Below are 26,473 nucleotides of genomic sequence, written 5' to 3' on the forward strand. Positions count from 1 at the left end.
ACAAAAATTTGAAAAATACTACGAAATGTATTACAATTTATAGATATGATTTTAATGTGTTGACATAAGGCATAAGGCAAGGCTGTTTACAAATTGAAGATTTACAAAAGAAGATTTTTTTTTTTAGTGTATTCAGAAATTTTTTAATATGTATTGAAAGGTTTTATTAGACCTTTAATTCTATCATGGTTGCTACACACTCAGGGAACTCGGGGGATTAAGAAAAACTCAAGGAAGTTTAAGGTTACTCAGGGAAAATTTTGTGGCTCAAAGAGTGGCAACCCTGTTCTTTTTAGTTTTTTAGTCTTCCTTATTAGTTACAAGAAACAATTAGCTAAATATTTAATTAAAGTAACAACAGTTATTTTCTCATTTATGATGTTGTAATGAGAGTAATTGTTGTTTATTTATAAAGTTTTTGTTTGAGGTTGAGTATAATTAATTTTAAAGTGTTCCTTTTGTTTTGTTTAATTTTAGTTTGAATAAAAAAATTATAATATTTTTTTTTAGCTTTTAAATACAATTTAAATTGATTAACACAAAATGGTTAGTAGTTTTAGTTTATGTTTTTCTTTTATTAAGAATGAATTATTGCTTATGTTTTTAATTTTAATTTAGTGTTTTATTTGAAATTCTTTTAAAATATTATTGATTTTAGTTTTTGTTTTCTACAGAGTGCTAAGAAAGAGATTGAGATAGTTTTCAAAGGAGTTGACAAAAAAGATAAGGTTTTAAAAATACAGTTGAAAATATTTTTGAAGTTAATAAATTTATAGAATTTTGTAAACGAAGCAAAAACTCTTCAATTGCAACGTTTGAGAGCCCCCTTGAAGTATTTAAAACACAACAAAAACCTTTTGCACTTGATAATTTTTCTGATCCGTTATTTGTTCCACTTAAACCACTTTCTACATCCATAACTATTCCAACTATTTGTTTACCTAAAAAAAATCCTAACCCCACAAGTTCTTGTAATGCATTTTTACATCTGATACAACTTCAGGATCAAATTCAGGTTTAACTTCAAACTCGTTAAACAAATCTTCTCCAAATAATTTAAGATTGTTGACTTCCAATGATCAAACTTCTACAAGTAGCTTACACAAAAAACAACTAAAACGTAAAGATAGCTGTAATAAAACTATTCCCAATACTTATAACTCACCTATTTCTTTACCTATAAAAATTCCCAATACCTCAAGCTCTTTTAATACATTTGTTGCAACTGAAACAACTTCAGGTTTACCTTCAGACTATTTGAACAAATCTTCTAATAACAGTTTTACATTGTTGACTCCAGATAACCAAACTTATACAAGTAGCTCACATAGCCATCAACTTAAACCTAAAAGGGCTATGGAGATAATTTTAAATTCTACCAATGCATTTAATATTGAAGACAATTAACCAGTGATATATCCAATAAAACGATTGTAACCCATAATAGTTACAATCACGCACATTTTTTCTGTAAATGGTTTTAATTTAAAGCAGATAATAAAAAATATATTTTTTTTAAAACCTTTGACCAACAAACAAAAAAGTTTATTGCTAAACTTGCCAAAAAAAAGATTTAATTGATATATATCCCACAACAATAACTTTATTTGGTAGAATTTATCACCCTAATTGTGGTTCAAAATTTTTTATGCAGGTTTTCTATACCCAAGAATTTAAGATACTTAATTTTATAGGTAACAAACCAAATTGTTTATGCACAAGCATTAATAATCAAAAAAAAAACTGTATTATTAAATAAAGACAAATCTCCAAGTCAAATTTAAACCAATCAATTGTATGATTTAAATAATATAGTTTTTTAGCAACAATTCAATGAGGTAACTTTTATAATTAATTGATTAACATATGGTGTTACCACCTTTTTTAAAGATTTTTTGGGCTTAATTTTATTTTTTTTTCAAAGCCCTGAAGATTAACATATGATGATTATATTGTTTTAAAATCACCATCTATTGTTGATAAAAAATTAGTCTGATGTTATTCTTCAAAAAATAATAGTTAATGTAAATTTGACACATTTTGATTAAAAAAAAATTTCAGACTTTTTAAAAATAAAATATTTTTAACATGGACCCACCAGAAGACGAGGTCAAATTTCAGAAAACTTAAATCGCCAAGGAGTTCACTTTAATCATAATGAAGATCCTTGAAAGTAGACTTTGACAAAAGTTATGTGAGAAAAAGTTGAAAAAAGTTCAAAAAGAAGAAGATGACCTTGTTGAGGAAAAAGTCCTAGAAAATCCAGTCAATGACAAGGCAGATATTCTACTCTCTCAATGACTACAATTGGCAAGAACTGAAATGCCCGTTTGTGAAAAGAACTTGTGGAAAGAATGGACTAGAATACCTAAACACTCTCCGTTAACTATAATTTTATGGTATTTTATTTTTAGTGATCCTAATTTAATTATTTTTTAATAATGAGTCTATACATAGTATGTTTCAGTAAAATGATTTTGGTTTACGACATACAACAAGTTTTATATTTATTTTTAAGTTTGTTTTTAGAATAGCTGATTTTTTCAGTTTTAACAAACCTGCTTTTTTCTAAGGATACGTGAATACATGTTAAATTTTTTTATGTTTTATAAAATCCTAATAATTATAACTTTATATTATGTCTTAATTCTATTTTTACTGTTTTTGTTTTAAATCAATATGTTTTGTTAATCTATTTTATAAAAACCTGAATGAGTTCTCATAATATTTAAAATGATTTTCTACAAAATAAATGAATTTATCAATTCACATTAATTTTTTTAATTTATTTATTTACAAGGCAACAATGTTTCTCCCTTAAGGGATCTTCAGGCCTTATTCAATATTTGAATATATATAATAATAATAATAATTATATATGAATATTCACATTAATATCAATTATACATAAAAAGACATTTATTTGTAATTATTTTCTGTTACAAATTTTATCATTACAAATTAATATCATTATAATGTACTTAAAATATTATAGCTTTTTACATATTAGTTTTATACACAGTTTTGAATCATTACGTCATAATTTATTTTTCGCTATTTTTTTACTTAGTTGCATGAATGTATTTTAGTTCTATTAGTTTAAAAAAAGTTTTTATTGATTGTAAATCTTAAAACGTTTCAAAATTGTGTACTGTGCAATAAAAATTTGTAGAATTTAAAAATTTCCTTTGATCTTTTCTATGAAATTTAAGTAAAATTTATTAAAATTAGAATCATTATACTTAAGTTGCTTTGATTGTTAATTGAAAGTTTTTTATAAATTAAAAAATAAAATTATAGTTATATGCACCTCTTTTCAGAGTGCAAAACATAAAGTGATTTTTAAAATATTTTTGTTGCTACAGCAACAAGAATATTTTAATATCAATTTTTGTATGATTTTATAAGTTGAAATTTGTAAGGTTATGTTTCATTTCAAGTAGTTTTTAGTTTAATGTATATTTTAGTTAAAGGTTGTATCAGGTTAGGCATAATCAAAAGAGTATTTTAGTTGTCAAAAATTTATTTAGTATAACATATAAAACATCGTAAGTATTGAATTGATCTACCAGAACACAACTCCTGCACGTAGTTTAATTTTGCTATAGCATAAAGTGTTCACTATATGCTATAAGCTTAAAGAATAATAATAAAATATCATATAAGGTTTTCTAACAACAAAAAAAAAAGTTATTTAACTTAAGAACACTAATAAATCTAATATTTCCTATGTTTAGTTTTAATATCTTCTATAACAATATATTAAATTGTTATTAGTTGCTTAGATAGCTACAGGGCATTCATATTAAGATAAAATATCTATCTAGTGCTGACATTTAGGTTAGCGTTTGCTAAGTTCTTAAAACGTTGTACAGTGCTTATTCACTTATCAAAAAACAAAATTCCGAATAAGTACAAATATTCAATTTTTTTATATAATATTATAACTGCTACATATAATGCAGTAAGTGATGTCCGGGTAAGTGAATAAGCACTGTATTAGACGACTGCAGTTGCATTTACCAACGACAATCTCGAAATATAGCAAATACTTTGTGATCTTTACCCCTCTTTAGAACATGACCAAGCATGCGCTGGCTAAGGGTAAAGAAAAACAAGTTGAAGTCCATTTTAAGCATACAGTCTCTAGTCTCTACCCTACAGCGAGTTGGTCGCTGGTTAACGCAACTAATTTCTTCACTTAAATGTCGGCTCTAAAAAATTTGACAAGCATTTTAATGAACGGAAAAGTGTTTTTATATTTAAGATATAAAGAAAAGCAATAATTTAAGTAACTCAAATAGAAAAGAATCAGTCTAATATTATGTTTTACCAATCTTATACTTTAAATTAAAATCAATAACTTAGTTAAATTTTTTGAGTGAAATTTTGTTTTGAATATAAAATACTAAATTGTTCGAGTTTATATTATTATACTTAGCAATAAGTTAAAACCTTTGGTTGTTATCTTTTAAGACAAAAGCTTTACAATTTAAGTTACATCAACTTTAGTGTCTTTTTAAATGTTCGCTACCATAAAGTTAGTTGTGAGACGGTAATAAAAACTTTGTCGTAATTATGTAGCTCAAATTTTTGAATATGTGTTACTTTTTATGTAGAATTCAACCAAAGTTGCTAATTAGAGAACAATTTTTTTATTATAAATGGACCAACTTTTATTTATATTTTAAACAATTCAGAATATATAATTTTATAAAAATTTATAGTCAAAAGTTTGTTAAAGAATTAATAAGTTTGAGTTAGTTAGTATTAACAATTACTTATTTTCAAAATTTCCAAACTATAAGTTACTAAAAATAATTTTAATTAAAATCTATTGCATTTTGTTAACTTTTTTGGTTTTTATATACTATGTTAAATTGTGCACTTTTTACTTTATAGATCACAATATCATTTCTCGACTTAATAAGAAGAAGAATGATCAATACAAATTTTTAAATGCTATTAACAATGCAATTCAATCGTTTGAACTACATCAAACGAGATTATTAGTTTTATAATAATTACATAAAGTTTACAGGTTTTATTAAACTGAACAAAGTTTAATAAAATTTAATAAGTTTTTTAGTTAGCTTACGTAGAATTAAATTTAAACTAATATTTCTCCTTTAATACTTAATTTATTAAAAAGAAATTTCGTTTTACCAGTTTATGTCTTGCAATTTTTTTTTCGATATTTTTTTAGTTCTCGATAGCTGTAAAATAAAATTCTATGATAAATCAGCAACTTTAAAATTTATTAAAGCTATGAAAAATTAAAAGTTTAAAATATTTAATATAATTTAAAAAATATTGATTAAGTATATAATAAGATTTGTTAAATTATTTTACTTTTTATTTATTTATTAGATTACTTAGTTCACATAGTTAGTTTAGTTAGTTTACACAGAATCAAATTAAAACTAATAATTCTCATTTAAAGGACAACTTATAAAAAAAAATCCTTGATACCAGTTTGTGTCTTGCAATTTTTATTTTTGATATAAATGAGTTTTGAATATGAACTTTTTTGAATAAAGTTTTTATTGTACGATTTTACTAATTTCTTTCAAAGTGTTCTTTGTTATTTGCATTTGTTTTTTTGTTTAATTATTTTTCCAAACTATAAGTTTAAAATATTTGGTTTAGTTAAAAAAAAAACATTAGATTTATTTATAATTTATTATTAGATTTGTAATTTTATTTTACTTTTTAGTTATTTATTAGTTTACCGTACACAGAATTAAAATAAAACTAATAATTCTCATTTAAAGCACAATTTATTAAAAAAAAATTCTTAGTTACCAGTTTATGTCTTGCAGTTTTAAATTTTCGATATAAATGAGTTTTGAATATAAACTTTTTGCAATAAAATTTTTATCGTATAGTTTCACTAATTTTTTATTCGAAGAGTTACTTCGTTATTTCCATTTGTTCTTTGTTTAATATTTTTATTTTGCACTGGTTTTATAGTTTTATTATGTTTTTAGTTTACTGTATACTAAAGGGGATTTTATTTTTTTGAGCGTTTTTATTAGCTTAGAAAAAATTTGTGGAAATGCCAATCGACCCAATCAAAAGTAATATTTTAAACTTATATTTCAAAATTGGAATTTAGGTTACATGTATACAATTGAAGTTTAGCTACATTACTCAAAGCTAAATATATTCTGTAAACTAATTTATTTTAAAACAGAATGTATGTATAGTTATCTAAAATCTCAAAAATAAAATTACATATAAGCATTATTAGTCTACAAGTAATTGTTCTGAAAAAAATATAAATTTTTACATAACTAAATTGATATTCATCAGACAGTTTTGTGTCTAATATAAAATTATAACAAATATTTTTTTAACCCACCAAAAGTTACATAAGGTTTCTTAATTTTTATTGGCATTATATTAGAATTAAAAATTGTACCAATTAAGTTTTCTGATGTAAAACTATAGGTAGATAAGTTAATGAAAATATTTTTTTTTTAAGTTAAATAAAATTAAATTAAGTATGTTTTTAGTTAAGATTTAATTTATTTTATTATATTGTATATAACTACAATATAAATGATTATTAAAGTTGAAGCTATTATAGATGATGTGTTTTTTTTAATTCAATAAGGTAGGGAAGACATTGTACCTGGAAAATCTGAAATCAAAAAAATTTTTTTTTTGAAAAAAAGCTATAATTTTGAACAAAAATCATGAAAACTTAGAGTTTAAAAAAAACAAAATATATTGTTTAAGAAATTACTTTTATATACAGTAAAAAAACTAGATCTTGTTCTGAATGTTAAAGGAAATCAGAAAAAGATAAAATTTCTAAAAAGATAGTGGCAACCCTATATCAAATTAACCAAAGTTAAAACAATCAAAAGTAAAACAGTTTTAAGTTAGTATTACAAAGTTGCCATACGCTCAGGATAACACAGGGTATTTGGAATTTTATTTTTAAACTTAGACTGACTTAGGACAGTTAAAAGAAAAAAACTTCAGATAGTTTTAGGTTTTTATGATAATCTCAGGACAGAATTCTTTCTTGAATTTGAATGAGATTTAATTGATTTAGTTTTAACATTTTGTAATTTGATAACAAATTACAAAATTTTTGACAGAACTAAATTTTTATTAATTTTTAAAAGTTGCTAAAACTTTTTAAAGATTTGAAAAAAACTCAGGATAATTCAGGACAGTTTAAGGTCACTCAAGACAGTGTTTTTGATTCAATGAGTGGCAACCCTGGTATTAGCAAGTACTAAGTAAGTTGATAACTTTTAATATACTTTTTTTATTAAACACCTAATGATTAATAAATGGCTTTTCATTAAAAAAAAACTTTGTCTTTTTTGTTCTTCTTATTTTCCTTTTACATTTTTAAAACTTTTTCTAACTGAAGATAAACTAAAAAACTTCAGTTGCCATATATTAAATTTGTTTTAAATGACTTAAAAATTCTTGTACTGAACAAATAATTAAAAGTTATAAAAAGTTATTAAAACAGACTAGTAATATACGTGTATTTGTAGCAATTTAGTAATCCTCCTTATAATATAGAAGCTTTCTATTTTTATACTACAGTTATAAAATTTGTAAATGTTAATACTTTATCTAAATTTTAATTACACACAATGTTGATTAATTAAAACAGATAATTACACATCTAAACAATTTTTATGACTCTAAAGGGTAAATGGAAGGATTGGCACTTTTATTAGATGTTGACTACATTTTAAAGATCTTATACTCAGTTAACAGTTTCCCTTTATCATTGAAATTTGTTTTTTAGATATAAGGGTACAAAGTCTGGTTAAGTAAGCTCCTTATGGAAAGTCATTAAAAAAAAATATATATTCTATTTTTTTTAGTCCATTGTTCTCAAACTTTTTCACTACAATCTAAACTAAATAGTAAGTAATTCTATTAAGGATTAAAAAGAAGACAATTTTTTTTTAAAGTTTTGTTTTTTGTTCATAAAATGCTTATATTATTTTTAATACAATAAGAATATATATTTTCTTATAGTGCATAGAACCTTTTTGAAAATTTAAGATAAATTGTGTTAAAATGAAAAAAAACATTAGATTTCCATTTAATTAAAAACAACTAAAAGTTAGTTAAAGTTTTTCAATTTTATAAAAACTGACAAACATTTATACTAAAGCTGTCACTGAAGAGCCATTGTAAACCTTTATAAAGGGTACTCCAACTCCCCTATGACCTTATTTTTTTTTTACAATAAATATTTTAAAGTTAATACTAAGTTTTAATTAAACTATTCTATATATAAGAAAAGTATATATAGAATATTTTTAATAGTTTTAAACAAAATCTATGTTTTTTTTTCTTTATAACTTAATCTTGTTATTTTGTATCCTTAAAAATATTAAATGTTGTTTTTTTTAAAGTTTATTAAAAGCTGAACTTTTCTATTAGTAAAATAAAAGCATACTTCAATATTTTATTGTTTTAGGCAGTCTATAACAATACAATGGCAACAAGATACTTTATTAAACAAAAGTATTAAACATTTATGTTAAGTTACTTTTTATATAACTGAAGTTAGCTAGTAAATAATAAAGTAAATTAAGTTTGATAATTAGAAGTTATAAAAAGTAAAAGTTATTAGGGTTTTAGCTTAAACTTTTGAAAGCTACACAAACAGTAAAAAAATAATTCATAAAACTAAATTATTTGTCTTATTCAATTTTATTTGTTCAATTCCATATCAATTAGATTTTCAGACCGTGCTGGTTTCAACATTTGTTTTGAAAATTATCATTGTCTCTTATTTGAAAGCTCAATTGATATATCATTGAACCAGAAAAAAAAAAAAAAAATAAATCTAAATATTTTACTAACTTTTAAGATGTAGTTATTTTTAAAAGTTTTAGATATAAATGTAAATACTTTTAATTGTTTATTGCTGAAATAACGTTTTTATCACATGTAAAAATTTTATAACCATGGAAAGTTGAATTATGACAAAGTATTTGTTTTATAACAGTACTAAGAATATTATAGTTTTTTAATTTTTACCTGACTACTAAGTATAAAAATTCATCAAGATAATGTAAAGTCAATTGTTTTTCCTTCCATTATTGTTAATTAAAAAAAAAAAATTTCAAAAGATACTTTTGTGCACATTATTATGAAAACTTTTTTGTTATCCACAAAAAGCTATAGAAATTTAAATAAAAAAATGTGATACGTATCATATATTAAGGTTATTTTTTATATATTCTAAACAAAATGTTAGAAAAAAAGAAGTATTGAGTTTTTTTCACAAAACTTTTAAATAAAGCTTTACATGTGCTTTTAATTAATTAATTAATTGTTTTTTGTTTTAAAATAGCAAGTTTTATAAATTGTTTTTAAAAATGGATGTTACAGATGATTGTACTACAAATTCAATTTTACCAAAAAGTAATGAAGATATGCCATCATTAAAATTACAAGAGATGAATTGCCAATTAAGTGATAAAATTAGAGATAAAAATGAAAAGAAAATAAAACAAGTACATTACTCAAGTTCACGTAACGTAGATGAAAGTATAAAAGGTTCAAGCTCAACCTCTCATGAAAGAAATAAAAATGTGAATATTCTAAGCAATCTTTCTACCCACCTAGATAAAAGTAAGACACCTTCTACTGAAGAGTATAAGTTGTTAGAACAAAATGTTTTGTTTAATAGTTCTTTAAAAATTCAAAAAACCCAAGTTAATGACTTAGAAGAAATGGAAAACATCCATAACTATCGTCAGACTCCAAATACTTTAGAAAGTAAAGTGTCTGTGATTTGTGGAGAAGACTCTTTAAGTGTTCTTGGTAGCACTGATGGCTCAGAAAGTATGGCAAAAATTTCAGAAAGCCATAAAAGATTCTCAAGTAAAAAATCAAAAGACAAAATGAAGTCTGAAAGCTTTTCTAAACTTCCTGAGTCTAAAACTACTCCAGGAATGCTAAGCTACCCAGTTTTAAATAAAAACGCACTAAAAAAATCATGTTCCTTAAAAGAAGCTACTTTAAAAAAGGAAAATGAGGGTTACCATTCAGTTACTGAAGCTCAAAAATTACATGCTGATTCATTGTTGTATTATGGCAAGAATCCTAATGAAGATAAGTTGCGATTAATGTTTGATTTTAGTAAAATTGAATATTTGATGAATGAAGAGTTTCCATTTGATAAGTTGATTGATGAGGAACATATTGATTGGTCCGAAGTAAAACCACTGTGGAAAAAGTTTTCAGTCGAAGATTTATTAGAAGAAGATATAAGTAAAGAACTTGATAATAAAAATAAAATTAAATCTGAAAAAAAGATCAAGTTTAATTTTGACAAGCCTTGTAATAAACCATTTAGTCCAAATAATTATGCATTAAATAACAAAGATTTAAAGGAAGCCATACCTTATAGTTATTACAAAAATGAAAGTAATAGTTTTTTAAGTAAATGCATTGATCAGGAAACCAAGATTGAAGAAGAACCAGCTAGTTGTGGCGATGTGCCACTTAAAAGGAAATCAGATATATTAGGAAATGGATTAAACAAAATACAAAAAGTTTCTCCTTCAAAACCTTTACATCAGGAAAATTTTAAATCATATGAAGAATATTCAGATGACACAAGTGATGAAGGAGGGATTCATTTAAGCGATTTAAGTGATGATGAGTTTAGTAATATCCAGTAGCAGAACTAAAGTTTCCACGAGTGGTAAGATAATTTAGGTCAAATTAAAATGTTCTTCTTAATAAATTTGTATTTTGAATTACTATTAATAGTATAATAAATAGGAAATATCCTAGACAATTATCATACAAAAAATACAGCTCTTAGTATTTTCTCTAAGTTTTAGTTCCTATAGTTAATATATCTACTCTGTTAATTAATAGTTCCTTTTTTTAGTAGATATGCTTAATACTCTTCCTTTCAATTAACAAAATTTGCTTTATTGAAGAAAATTAAATAGAACATAATTTATTTTTATTAGAAGTATGTAAAGATTTAAGTACAAGGCAATTTGCATCTGTTTTTTATAATCGAAGTCTTATTACATTTTTCAAAATGTTATTATCTAACGCTATTAATAAATACTTATCACCTTATGTTATACACATTGTATTACCTTGCTAATTAATTAATTTAGTTTTTGTTTAATGATTTTTTTTAGTTATCAGTTTTTTATTATTATTATAACATTAAATTGTAAATTAAAATTAACTTAATTTCGTTTATTTTTATAGAAAGTTTTGTTCACATTGCAAATATTCTTTTTTTTTTCAAGGTAAGTAGAAGAAATTTTGAACTTTATTTTTACATAGATCGTTTAACATAATATTTTTGTTTTACATAATAAAAATTTTGAATAATTTATACTTGTAAAAGTTTTGATTCTCAAATTAATTTTAAGTTTTCTGCTTAAACTAAAAAAGTTAGTTTACTTACGTAGAGTTTATAAACGGGATTCTAGATTAGTTATCTTAAATAAAACTTCTTCGTGTTTCAAAAACTTATTAGATTAATATGGCAATAAAAAGTTCTCCGTTCGTATCTTCATATTTTATCTGAACTACTGTTTTGTCATTTTTTTTTAAAAAGTAGTTTTAGATTAACTTCTTTTAAGTTGCCTCGTACGAGTGAATAAGAAATAAAAATTGTATTATCGCAGTTCGACGAGTTCAAAGTATGTTATTTTTATTTAATTAAAAGAAAATCTATTTTTATAAACTTATGTCAACAGCTACATTTTTATTATTGACTTTAATAAGTGATTTGAATAAATTTAATCTTTTTAGTATTGGTTTAAATTTTTTTCTTGTTGAAGTAAGTAGACATTTTTATATTTACTTCAACAAGGTTTTTTTTCTGAATTGTAATTGAAATGATACTTATGCACGAAAGTTACAAATAAAATTTAAAGAACAATGGTTAACTATGGTGAGTGAAATAGATTTATGACTGGAATTAATAGAATGTCATGTAAGACAAACTAGAAATGACATTGTTTTTTTGCATGAAATATGAATATGGTAACAAATTCATATTTTAAGCAAATATTTTTTTAGAACAAAGATAAAGCCCACGTTATGATGTAAACACATTAATAAATATCAAATTAATTTCAATTTTTAAGCAAAACAATTAAATATATGTCCTCATTGTAATTCCTAGTTGTTGTGTAAATGCTTAAAAAAAATAAAATTTGAGTCATTTACACTAGAAAACACAAAAAAGAGTAACGTTATACGCAGTACAAAATTAACAGAAAAGCTCTAGTTAAAAAAGAATATATATTGGCTACCAATGAAGATCTGTATAGTTGATACAATCATTTAAATAACTATTGAATTTCAAAGGTGTTTAACTAGACATTTTTACGAGTTCTGAAAAAAATACTTTTTTTACACACGGTACCTCAGAAAAATTATTATTTACTTTATATTTGAGTTACATCTAGATTCTAAAAGTTTCGTTACTTAATGTTTAAAGTTTACCAAATAAACATAATGTAAAATTTTAAGAATAAATCTTTCTTCACATCCTACACAAAAATTCAAAGTTCCTTAAAAAAAAATTTTTGAAAACACAGTACAAAACAAAGTTAAAAACAATTATTATGTAGAATATTTAAAGACGAAAGTATTTAATGATTAATATAGTTTGCAAGTAGTAAAGCAAATTTAAAAATTTATACGTAAAGAAAATAAAAACTCCTGCAACATTCAAAAAAGTTTTAAATCCTGAACTTTGTTCTAAACTTATTGCCAATTTCAAATTTTACTTCTAAATAATTAAAACAGTCCTGGTTAACACTTTCGTACGACTAAATTTTGTAAACATAAAATGAATAGTCTTATGAAAACAGAAAACTTAATTATAAGTTTTTTTTAACAAGTAAAAAGTAGTATATAAAAAACAATTTGTTAAAATAAAAGATCAAACAAAAGTTAACTATTTGATATTTTAGGTAAAAACTAGAATTTTTTTTGAGTTATACAATAAAAAGTTCTTAGCAAGGGCGTTTTTTGACTGGTTTCCTGTGCGACCCCTGAAAAATAGAATAAACGTAAATAAAAGTTATTCTATTTTAATTTTTTTACCATTTATATGTTTATTAGATATGTTAGTTAGATTTGTAATATCAAGTAAGGTTTAGTTCAAGTTTTTTAAAAACTACGTCAAAAATGACGTACTTTTTATGTAGAAAAAAGTTTATAAACTATATAAAAATTTTATAATTACGAAATTTGCATAACTTGACAAAGGAGACTTTTAATACATAATTAGTCAATTAAAAGTTTTGAAAGGTTGATTTTGAATAATTAAGCACCTCAAAGGGTTTCCTAACTTTGAAAATTTTTGAACAAACCAAATGTTGTCTTTATTTTTACAAGATTAAAAAACTACATTTTTTTAAACTTTTTATCAAGTTTTAAAAAAGTTATTTACGTCTGCCATTAATTTGTTTTTGATTTCAATTTAATTTTTGACTAAACTATTTTGACTGGAGCTGTTTGACTAAGTAATCTATTTACATTTCATAGAGTATGATTTTATTATTTATTCAAGTTAATTACTAATGTTGATTACTTCGTTTTTAGTTTGTCATGTATAAAATATTTAGTTATACATATTAGCAATAAAATGTAAATCGAAATTTTTATAGGGTAATAACAGGACTCATATTAACTATTTTACTGGAAATTTAAGAACTGGGTTGCTTATTAAGGTTTACATTCTATTTTTTTATAGTATTTAAAAATAGTTATAAGATTTTTATGTACCGGAGAAATTTTAGACAGATATATATTTTAAACTACTGCACAAAATACTCTGATATTGAACAGAAAAATAAGCAACCCTTCTGAAAAAAGTCTAGATACGCCCCTGATGCTTGGTAATTCTTTTCCACCCGTTAATAAAACTTTGACTTTTGTTCTAATAGTTAAAACTTCTGTTCTAATAGCTTAAGAAGATTATTTCTAGATATATTCTATGATTAATCTGATTTTTTTTTTAAGTTTTAAAGCTTTGTTATGTAAGCTTAGTTGAAATGCAATATTAAAAAGTAAGAATTTGACTCTAAATTTTCGTTGAAAAAATTCGTTGTTAACCGTAAACTTACTTTATCTTTAGTTAAGAAAACTTTTAATTTGGTTAAAAATTAATAACTTTTATAAAACGTAATCAAAACAACAAAAATTATTATCAGATATATTCTATGATTGTAATTATATTGTCTAACGTTTATATCGTTTAAGGTATTTCTAGAATATCAGGGTTAAGATTAAAAAAAAAGTTCTATTTTAGACAATGATACTTCAAATAGTAAAGAAAAACTTCTGTTTTTTGCTGACTTTCTTCTCGCACTTGCAGAAAATATTTTGTCAAGAACTGCTTTAAAATTATAAAAATAATAGTCGTTTAAAAATGATAAGAATATTAAGAGTGACTAAGATATTTAATTGGTCATTAAGAGGTGTAGTTTTTTGGTAATGTTTTGAAAATTTAATCTGTAAATTTTGGGCAGAAAAGAGGTCACATTTTTTCTCAACAGCTTTATAGTTTTACCTAACAACAATTTGTTCGAATATTACTGATGATGCTTGGTTGTCATTAAAAGCTGTAATATATTTTTTAAATATTTACACCTTTGTTGTTAATTAAATTTTTTTTTTTAATAGCTGGAAATCTAAAAGTGTTCATAAATTAAAAAATTATTGTTCACGTGTAATCTTAATTTTTCTGCAGAATAAATATAGAAAAATATTAATTTTAGAAACCTTATTATTCCACATTACGAAAAGATCTTTTTCCCAGTAATTACACTTTTTTATTTACATCAAAATATAAAACTATTGTAAAGTTAGTTAGATAAAGTCAATTTTTTTTAAATTCTGAGTATTCACGTTATTCTCTAAAGACACCCTTAGTAAAATAGGTTTAAGCAAAAGAAAACAGCATTACTGTAAAACTTTTGAATCTTAAGAATCAATTTCTGTTGACTCATAATTTTATTTTGTTTTTCTGACTGTATACTAAAAAGTAGTTAGACAGAATTAAAAAAATAAATTAGTGCTTACACTACAGCCTTCTGAAATTTATCTTTTTTGTTATCATTTCCTGAAGGTAACTAGGAAATAATTTTTTTTCAAAAATCAGCTGTTCCTTTACGAATGGCTAACAAAACATCTTTCAATTAACGTATGAACTTTATAAAAGTGTTCTGTGTTTACTAAGTTGAATTTTAACCGTGAAATATTTTACTCAAAATATCGTTAGAACTATTCCACTTTTAACAACTAGTTTCAATAATGATTACAACTAATATATAAAATACGACTACAATCTTATTGAAAAATTATAAATATACCAAAAAATATACACCAAACATATTTTTGTATAATGTTTTTAAATATAACAAAAATATAAAAGATTATAAAATATCTTTACAAAGTTTTGATATATTTTTTGTCTGTTGAAATAAAAAAAACTAAACTATTATACTATTTTATTTACACAAATTAAACACAAACTCAAACAAAGTAAAACTTTCTTAGTATAATTAAATTTTTAAGTATTTTTTTGAAATTTGGAAAATACAGTAGGGACATAGATAAGTCACGCATTTCAAGAGGTACGCACTAAATATCGATAATAAATGGGATTATCGTTTAAAAAATCATAATATAATTTTAAACGAGTTAAGCTAATATAACAAAAGCATCATCTTAATAAGAATAATGCATATATACGATTTTTTTTTAATGTAGTAACTATAAAATAAACTAAAATAAAATGTATAATTGAATGATACTATGATAAAAAGTGACGTAATAAAATACAAATTCGACAAACAAAGATTTAAAAAAAAAGAAAACAAAAGTTAGTTTTATTTTAAATATTCTTTAATTTATATTTGAGTATCACTTTTTTATTTGTAATTTAGAAATAAAAAGTGTCAATTTTACTATTATTGAGAAACATAAATTCAATCGTTACTAAAACTTTTAGTTAAGTTATATAAAAATCTATCATTTGACCTTTTTAATATGTAAAATCATTGGTCTCATGTAATTAGTTTTATGTATTTTGACAAAACTACTTTAAACTTTATAAGATAAACATTTAGCGATTGTACTGGCATTTTCCCTTCGTAAAAACGTTTGTTTTGCAGTCAAATAATCATTTCGATTATTTGACTGCTTAAGTTTCTACAAAAAGTTCGTTAATTTTCAAGAAAGAAAATAGATTGTTATTTTTTATTTTATTTATTGTTTTATATTTGTTCAATAAAATTAGTTGTTTGTTGTCACAATATAACTTTAAAAGAATTTAAATGTTCATAAACTTTATGTTTGGTAACAGAATGTATGACAAATTTTAAGAACTTATGAGTAAATATTGTTTAGATTGAGTTTAAACGGAAATAGTTTGATTTTTCTTACATGTAAAACTAAAAATATATATAATAAAATGTTTAAACAATCAAAGTTAGTTTACTAAAACTATTTATTAACAGTAGAAACTACAAAATAAATATAGCATTATATGTTTCATATACCATATCATAATTTAAGTTTAGTTTAATAATTGCCGTAATTGAAAAAATCTAACTATCCGGTACAACGCGAAAATTCATTGTGTAAGTTTTTTTTTTTGATTCAGCGACAGCTCTAGTCTGAGTTAGTGATGCCCATACTTTTTAAGGAAGAAAGTTTAGCAGGTATGTTTTAGCAGCACACTATATACATATATTTCAAATTTCTACTAGTTCTAAAAACAAGTATCTAGTAGTTAAATCTTTTTGTTGCTAAACTTACAAAGAAATAATTTATCGGAAAAAACTTTTAAACAAGCTAATAAGTACTAAAGTATTGATCACACAAGTTGTATGTCAAAATTCATTTACACCAGAGAAGTTCTTGAAAACGAGGAACAAATGTTGTCTTCAGTTTAATAAAAAAAAACTGTGTTAAATTAAATAAACTAATCTTGAATTTAAATTTATAGTATTATCCTGTAAATGTAAATTAAAAAATATAATTAAAACAGTTAAAAAAATAAATTTAAATTAAAAATTAGACAACCTTGATTTCTTATTAAAAAAAATGAGAAAAAAACTTATATAATAGATTTTTTTAAATTTTATTTTTCTCACTATACAATAAGTAGTAATACAATAATTGCGTTAAGCTTTTTTTTTTGTGTCTAGGTCAAGTATTAACTTTTTTAAATCAAAATTGAAAGTTTTAAGAGCTTGTAGTGTGTAAGTTGAGTTCATAGTTGAGATATTTTCTTTTAAAAGTAATAAAATGTGTATATTATTTTTATTTATTCAATTCAAAAATATACATCTTTAAGTACTTCAAACAATATTAAAAAAAAAATAACTTTCAGCATAAAATACTGTTAAAATTCAACGTAAAAGTATTTCAGCTTATCACAATTTTACCGTCTTTAAAAAAGTTGTGACCTAAATTTAAAGTACTTTCATATCTGTTAATAGTATTGTTTATCACGTTTTAAAATTAAGTTAAAATTAATTTTTCAGGTCTAAAAATATTCTCTACTTTTATTTTTATTCTTTTAAGCTTTAGGCCTAGACTATACTTTCATTTTTATGTTATTATATAATATTTATTGAACGACAACATAAGACGATCAAAAATACTCGGTCCTAGGACCTGGTGCACGAAAAAACCTTTCGGTTACCGAGTCGCACACCACTTGGATACCTTTTAACGTCTTTCCAGGACAAGTTTATTGAGTACATTATGAATAAAACTTTTTAAAGTAAACACATAATTTAGTTAACTTTTGTTATGTTTTTTTTTCTATTCTTTCATTTTATTGTTTTATTTCTTCAGGTTTAAAAGTTTAGATTAGAATTTTTTTTTTCAATTAGCTTGTAAGAAACTGTGAATGCATGTGGTGTAAAATAACCTAAAGGTTTTTTCGTAAACCAGGTCCTTAGACCAAACTTTTTGAGCGCTTTTTTATCGTTCAATAAACAATAATTCAAACTAAAGTTTTAATACTTTAATTGTTCGTTGAAAGTTCAGCTAAGGTGTATTTAATTCAATTAAAGGTTAAAAATCAAACTTAATCGTAACTTTAGTTTTAAAGCTGAGAGTCACCACATTCTACAGTAATAATTGAAGATCCTCAAAACTTTTTTAAAATTTAGTAATGTGATTTTATGAAAAAGTGAAAATTTTCACAGAAAATTGTATTAAACCAAAACGAAATTTATATTGTTGCGTAAAAAGTATTTTACAATAGTGTATTGTATTAGTACTTTAAACATAAATAAATTCTAAAGCTAAGTATGAATAGCGAGTTATACTTTTATTGGTATACACTGCAGTGGCGTCGCGTAGAAATTTTCTTAGATGGTCCAGAAAAAAAATCCGAGTTGCCGGTGCTTTAATTGCCCCTACTTCAGTTGTCCCTGCTCGATTTGTCCCTACTCGAATTGCCTCTGCTCGAGTTGCTTCAGCTCGAATTGCTTCTGCTCGAGTTGCCTGTGCTCGAGTTGTCCCTGCTCGAGTTGCCTCTGCTCGAATTGCCTGTGCTCGAGTTGTCCCTGCTCGAGTTATTTTTGCTCTGTTTAGCATTGTTTTCAATTTTTGTTTACAATCGCTTGTGGAATGATATTTAAACCTGTACTGTTTTAGGGAATTTTCAACTTAGCTTACTTACCGCAAGATATTGGTTTTGCGGTAATTTTTGAAGAAATTTTGCTTTTTTGAGTTCATTTGCGACAGTCAGCTAAGAGTTTGCGGCAGTGTAGTGAACAAAATGGTCGTTTTCTAAATTGGAGTTTTGCAAGAGATTTTGTTCTAAAAAATAACTAAAACGTTATAAATACTTAATTTTTCCTTAAAAATTTTTAAGGTGGTGCAATTGCGGCAGTGCTACACCCCACCTGACGCCCCTGGTATACAGTAATCTTCCGCGTAACTTCGCATCTGTATAATTTATCCTGTCGTACATTTTCGCAATTTCAGAACAATCTTAAGATTTCTATCTAATTTTTAAAAGTTTAGATATTTCTTTCCACCTGCGCACATTTTCGCACTTTTAACCCAATGTTCAACTTCTTACATAATCTTATACAAAAATCTTACATAAAAATAAATGATTAAAACTTTATAATTAATTTATCAAAAAACTTACTATTTCTAACATTGTTTTATATACTTAATTAACATTGTTTCTATATTAATTTTAATAATTCTGTTTGTATTTTGGACAAACTAAGTTTTGAAACTAAAAACATATATAAATTGCTCAAAAATGAAAGTAAATATTTTTCTGTTCTTTAGATTCTTTATCATGCGAAATAATTAAAAACATATAGTATCGCACTGAGTTTTAAAACTTTTAAATCAAAACATAAAATATTCCGTAGTTAACTAGATTTAATAAACTTGTGTTGCTTAAAAAGTGTTTGAACGTAAGTTCTTACTAAAGTAGTAGGCTAAACCTAGACAAACAAAAAATTATGCTGTGTTCCAGTGTAAAAAAATTATCTTACTAAATTGAATATTTTTAGTTGAATTTTCGCAATCATTATTTAAATAAAATATTTATCAGTTTTTTTTACAGATTTTCCGCTCTGTTCGTTAAAGAACAATTTTGTATACTGATCGACCTCTAAATGGAATTTACAAAGATGTTTCTCCCAACCAATAAAAAAGTAACTTCATCTATAAATTTAGTTGTCACTGTGGTAGTGACTACCTGGGAGTAACATCTTAAAGGTTTCACGTAAAAATTGATCAGCATGATTCGAAAATCATAAAAAGCTGGTTCGATGATCGTTCGGAGAAACCTGCGAAATACTTGTCTGCTATTGGACAATCATGATTGTTCAAGAAATTACCAAGAAGAGAACTTTTCAGTTTTAATGAGAGCGGGGAAATATTTTCAGCTACATTTTCTAGAAGCCTTATGCATTCAATCTTCAAGACCCAATTTATGTAAACAGAAAAAGTTTGTTTATCAACAGACTTTTAAAAGCTTTATATTATGTAATTTTCAACTATTTGGTTCCGTAAATATTCTGAAAAGTGTAGTTTTATTTCTAGTTTTTATCGCTGGTTTATTTTAATTGGATTTTAATCTAACAATTTTTTTTTGTGCCGCAAAGTTGTTTAATATTAATATCTAGTTAATTTTTAAAGTCTACTCTTGTCTTTATCATTACGCTATTTTATGTTTTTAAACTTTAACTTTCTAACTACAATATAATTTTATTTCAGTTTAATTTAGTAAGATACAATTTTGCCTTAAAAAATAGAAATGAAAGGTGTTTTCTTATAATTTTAAATTAAGTTATGCACTAGAAAAAAAATATTCAATTACTTAAAAATAAAAAACGGTTTTATCAGTTATGTGAGACAGCTAGCATTTTCATGTTTTTTAGTGAAGCGCAAATTATTCTGGGTGAGAATTAATCGGTTTTTTATCTAGAATTCTACATAAATTGTAAAATATTACAAATTAATTGTCTCATCAACTATCAGTAAAAAAAGCTGGGACCATTTTTTACAAATTTGTTTTATTACTCATCTCTAAACAAATGTATAAAACTATTTTACCAAAAATTAAACCCTTAAAAAATAAAGTGTCAAGGTTTAAACTTAGTTTTCAACAACATTAAAGTTATCAACACATCAAACGAAAAAATCTTTAAAAATTAGACTTTTATAAGAAGTAAAAAATACAAACACGTAGCTTTTACTATTTCTTACTGTTATACCATATTTTCGGCTGTTTTGGACTGCACTTTAATTTATCAAAAATTTGCTGTAAAGGAGATAGTTTTAACTAAATACAGCCTTGAATTAAAAACATTTAAGTTCTTGCTAAAGTTGCATCTTAAAAATTATTTTAAATAATATATTTAATTAAATTTTCGTCTCTTCAACTTAAACATAATACAAGGTTGCAAGAGGTTTTTTAATTTTTTTCTAGGTTTTTGAAAGTACAAGTTTTAGTATAAAATTAAAGGCTTTAAGTAATATAAAATAATTTTTATTATAAAAATATTTAAAACCACTTTTAATATGTTTATAATAAAAATTCTAAACAATACATTAAAAAAAAAAATTGCACTATGATAGATTATTTGGGAACAGGTCTAATATGCACGGAGGAACATTCTTGCACGAGAGTGAAAAATTATCTTAAAAATAACGAAAAGAAAATAAGAATAAATAATTTACCGACCGATGGTAACAGTGATAGCAAAAATAAACAAGAAAAAACAAAAGTTACCGACCGAGGGAGGTAACAGCGATAGTAAAAATAAATAACCCGTGCAAACTTGACGCCTTGCAAAAGTGTTAGTAGTGACTAGATATTATTTATATCTAGTCTAGTTTCGTTACTTACAGGTAAAAATTGTTGAAAATTTTAGGTTTTTGAATTGTCAAAGTCCAGGTTTTTTGGCAACTCTGAAAATATTTACCAAATTAATACTGATTTATTTGAAAAGTTCAATTATTTAAAAAAGCTGTTTATAACAGTTTTTCTTCTAGGTTACATTAATTTCAATGTTTCATGTAAAAATTAAATTTAGACGTGCCTTGATTGTTTAAAATTACCGATCAAAATAGAAATGATTAACTTATTTTTAGTCTGGTATACAGTTTTAAACATATTTTCAAAACACTTTTTGGGTTAAAGTAATTCAAATACTTTTAAATGTTGCAAACTATCTCTTTAATTTATTTTTTCAATATCTTAATGTTATTATTTAGACTTATAGGATTTTTTTCCAATTTAAATTTTTTTTTAAATAAAAATAAAAGAAGTTCAATTACTTAAGCTAATAATAAATAATTTTAATAGAAGACCTCTAAAATTCTTTTTTTTTATAGAACTTCAAGTTACTTTTACTTTTTTTTATACGAACTTAAATGTGACCATTTTAATGTTACCAAGTATAGCTTTCTAGAAAATAGATTTTGCAGTTGTTATTAAGAATAATTAAACTGTGTAAACTCAAGACATCAGAAATTTAATTGTCAATCTAGAATGAGGATTAAAAACGACCAAGTTTTTTTATTAGTTTTTATTCATGTTACATTCTACAGTTTTGCCACTGACTAAACGAACATATAAAAGGCAAACATGATTTCAGTTTATTTAAAGAATTAGTATTAAAAAAATAGATTGAGAAACTTAAGTTGTTTCATAAAAACTTATTTCTGCAAGCAATTCAGTTTTCAGCATAATTGTTAAATATTTTTAACCTATTTGTATAGAAAAACTGAAACTTTAATTGCTGTAGTTTATATGTATAAAACTTTTAAGTACACTTAACAAAAGCTAAAAAATAGTATAAAAACCTAAGTTTATTAAATAAGAAACAAAACTTTTGTTTAAGGTAATATAACTGTTAAGTTTTAATTATTTAAAACAATGTCTAAGTGTACAAAAATCGAATTAAAAATGAAAAATATACGTATAGCCTGTAACGCTTTTCGTTTTTAAGTTTAATTAAATGGTTTCATAAATACTTAATTCTAATCATTTAAATATTTAGTAAAATGTCTAAACTACCAAGTATGTTTATCAAGTATATATGCTTATATATAAATATTTTAAACGTGTATATTGCTAAGTTCATAAGATTGGTTAAAAAGGCGATTAGAATTTACTTGACAATAGAAGCATTAATACAAGCACCAATGTTTTGAGACACGTTTTGATTGAGAAGCTCCTCAACCTTTTCTTCTAGATGTCTTTTAGGATCTTGCTTGCCAACATTTCTGATTTCTAGCTGCTTTTTACTTAGTTTGCTTTCTTCTCTTACACTCTTGTTGTACTCATTGGCAAGAGTAAGTAGCTGCTTGACACCTTCTTCATTTTTCTTTTGAACATTTTCATAATTTTGTAGCTTTAAGTTGTCTCCCCAGCTCTTTTTGTGCAAGTTCAGTAACATGTCTTGCTCAAGCTTGTGAGCTCTGGTGTTGATAGTGATACTGTAATATTCTCTTTGCAAGCCATGTAGCAACGCTTTTATACTAGGCTTGTGCAAGTTGCCCAAATTTGATGTAGTTTGACGCGGCTCTTGACCTAGGATGCGCGTCCTACGATCAATAAGACGAAAAGCGTCCATCACAACCTTTCCCTTTACACTTTGAATTGGATCAATGACGACGGCGACAGCACGTTCACTCAGCTGTTCAAAACTGGCTTGGGTGTTGCAATCAACAGATGACAGCCAGCAGCCGAACCCAGGATGCGAGTGATACCAACCAACTACCATCTCAGGTCTGCCAGTTTGCTTTAACATGTCCAACATTTTGGCTTGAAAAACCTAAAAAAATATTCTGTTAGTAATATAATCTTGCAAGTTTTAGATATGTTTTAAAAACATTTTGTTCATTTAACTTACCTAAATTACTAAAACAAGCTAATAAAACTACAAACTACAAAAAGTATACATTTTTTAACTTTTCTCAGGAAAAGTTTTGACATTAAATCTTATATTTTGTCACTAACAAATTATTAGCAATATTACCTTTTCAATTGTCATTTTTCAAGGTTGCCATAGGTCAGGCTGAAAAAATTTCCTGTTTTTCCCGACTTGTTAAAATCAAATTCTTAACTAAAATCAGATTCAAAAATAAACTATCAAATACTTGAAAGATTTAAATTTATTCCAAATATTCAATTAGACATTGAAAAAAAGACGAATTGCAAAAGAAAAATTATATAGAAACACATCAGCAAAAAGCAGTTTTTAGTCATGATTGATTTTCTTATTTAGAGCATGTGTATATTAAATTTCCTGACTTTTGTCTTATTTTTCCTGACTTTTGTCTTATTTTTCCTGACTTTGTGGCAACCCTATTTTTTATTACTTTTATATAACTTGACACAACAATAATGTAAATTATTGAGGCGAACCAAAAGCGTTTGTAGAAATAAAGTCTCTACACAAAATAAGTCTTCAAATGCAGGGTTGCCAAGAATTTTGGAAAATTTTCTCCAGGTTATCAAAATTATTCAAGGTTTTTAAAATTACACGTTTTTTGGTTTATTTTTAGTTTAAAAGTAAAAGTAAGGCAAAAAACTGTGTAAAGTAGTATAACAACATTGAAAAGATACTGTTAAGCTACTTTAAATTTGTTTCTTAATAAAAAAAATTTAATGACAAAAATTTTTAATTTTTATGATAGATTTTTTGGGTCAAATCAAAATTTTAGTACTTTAAATGTAAAAGTTGTCTAAAACTATGGGCTTTCCAGGTTTTTTAGTGATTTTTGTTCGAAATTCCCTTTTCTTTTCACATTCCATGTTTTGTGGCAACCCTGCAGATGGTTTACTGCTAGCAAAAATTTGTATATAAAATAAAAATTTCAGTAAAGTAGCCAAAAAAAAAACATTTATAAAATCATTTAATTTTTCATCATTTACTAGTTTTTACCACTAGCAGTTTGAAAAAATTATGAACTATTCAGCTTACTGGATCAACTGCTTCAACAGAGACTCCAGTTCCTGATTGTGGCATAGCAAAAACATCTACTACATTAACAGTGTAATCATCCACAAATTCTCCTAGCATGAGTCCCATAACTTCCATAGGGACTCCAGCTCTACCATGCTTCAACATTTTAAGCAGTGCCAATGATGAAATGTGCACTTGCTCAGACGTGTCAACTTTTTTGCTGTCATCTGCGGCTTGCGGAGAGCTTCCATTTAACCTTCCTAATAATGAATTTAAGTCCATATTTAAACTTCTACAAAAATGTTAGTTCAAATGTTAAAAACAAGCAATTACCCAAGTGTAAAATAAATACTTATAATTTATTTTTAACAGTACTTACATATATATAAATACAAAACTCATGTAAGTACAAATTATAACATATTAAAATAATATTTTAAAACTCATCACATTAGTTTTTTTAAGTTAGTCAAAGTAAGTAAAAATTTATTAAATTTAACTTAATCAAAAAACCTAGATTAAGTTCAAAATCTGTTATTACAAAGAATTCAAGTTCATAAAGAGTTTTTATGAAAGTAAAATTTTCTCTTGTACAAAAGTCTATGGTTCCTACTAAATTTTAAAAACAAAAATGCAGTGAAAATGTTTTGAAAAAAGTTTAATTCTATAGAATGCTAAGACTTTTATAGATTGTTTTTTAACCACCCTTATTTGTTATTTTTTTATTATTAGGTTTTATACTTTTACTTATCTTACTTTAGTTACTATTGTCATAACAAATAACATTTCCTATAAAAAGTGTCTTTATCTAACAATTTAGTGTACAGAAGACTTTTGCTTTACTTAGAATTTTTCAAAGTTAGAGAACAACTGATTTAAGGGAATAGGGGAAATTAAAGACTTTATTCAAATCTTACTTTCTATATAAAGAACTAATCTACGAATTACTTTTTACAGTTTGGAAATATTCTAAGTAAACTTTGAGATATGAGCAGTAAAAGTTAGATAGTTTAAATGAGAAGCACAAACTAATTTTTTTAGTCAAAAGGCAATACAGACTATTTCACAAAAATCTTTCTTATAAGTTTTTCAAGATAAATACCTCAAATTTTAGGAAATGCTCTTTGCATTATTTAGAAAATTATTTAGTAAAAAAAATAATTATTAACTTATTTTTTTCAAGTAATAAAAAAATTGTTTTTTTTTAGATTTTTGGATAAATTGTTATTTTCTTATTATAAAAATGTAGGAGATAGATTTTTATATATTCACGTTTTAATTTTTAGCCTCAAATAATGAACCTAATGTACATTCTGACTTTGATCACTTGTGTCTTAAAATTAACTTTAAATACTTATAAATGGTAAAAAGTAACTGGTAGCTCAGTTAAAGCCCTAAAAATTAAGGTCAAGTTGTAAATAAAGTGATTTACCAACCCTATGCCCTTAACCTGATGTTCATCTTCATTATTTATTTATTTTGAATAGTAGTCAATTAGTTCATTTTATTGTAATTTCTTTACCAAAGATTTCAAATTTACTTTTCAACATATTATTAAAATGTAGAGCATGCTTTTATCTACAAACAAAGAAAAGATATAATTGATATTCTAAAATTAGGAGCTATTTACTAAGTAAAACATTACTGTTTTTTAGATTTTAGATACAAATATAAAAACTTATATAATAATAATAATAATATAAAAACATATAGATACAAATATAAAAACCTTGATATAAAACAAAATGAAATCAGCAAAAAAAAAACTTTGAAATATCACCTAAAATTCATTTTAGTTCTAAAACTGTACATTTTAAAATTTAGAAACCTAAAATAAAAATATACTTTAATTAAACAAAAAACAACTTTATCTGATATTTCATGACAAAAGTTTCCAGTTAAAAAGTAAAATCTAGGAGTTTTAGTAATTTTTTATTTAATCTAGGGAAATCCAGTGATTAATTAGAAAATTACAAAAATTTAGGGAAGTGGGAACACTGTCAGTA

The 26,473-nt window shown here is 24.3% G+C and overlaps 2 protein-coding genes across 2 annotated transcripts; one reads left to right on the plus strand and one right to left on the minus strand.

The window, feature by feature from the left end:
• Positions 1-9,373: 9,373 nt before the first annotated feature.
• LOC145834798 (uncharacterized) lies at positions 9,374-10,888 on the plus strand. Its single transcript, XM_082942311.1, has 2 exons — positions 9,374-10,272; positions 10,461-10,888. The coding sequence occupies exons 1-2, from the start codon at positions 9,375-9,377 to the stop codon at positions 10,472-10,474; spliced, it is 912 nt and encodes a 303-aa protein (XP_082798437.1). The 5' UTR covers position 9,374; the 3' UTR covers positions 10,475-10,888.
• Positions 10,889-22,128: 11,240 nt separating this feature from the next.
• LOC145832916 (26S proteasome non-ATPase regulatory subunit 14-like) lies at positions 22,129-24,755 on the minus strand. Its single transcript, XM_082940117.1, has 2 exons — positions 24,486-24,755; positions 22,129-23,333 (listed from the first exon to the last, which is right to left on the minus strand). The coding sequence occupies exons 1-2, from the start codon at positions 24,747-24,749 to the stop codon at positions 22,668-22,670; spliced, it is 930 nt and encodes a 309-aa protein (XP_082796243.1). The 5' UTR covers positions 24,750-24,755; the 3' UTR covers positions 22,129-22,667.
• Positions 24,756-26,473: the final 1,718 nt, after the last annotated feature.

This window comes from Thalia democratica, chromosome 4, assembly GCF_965202585.1.
Source record: "Thalia democratica chromosome 4, ktThaDemo2.hap1.1, whole genome shotgun sequence".
Lineage (NCBI taxonomy): Eukaryota > Metazoa > Chordata > Thaliacea > Salpida > Salpidae > Thalia > Thalia democratica.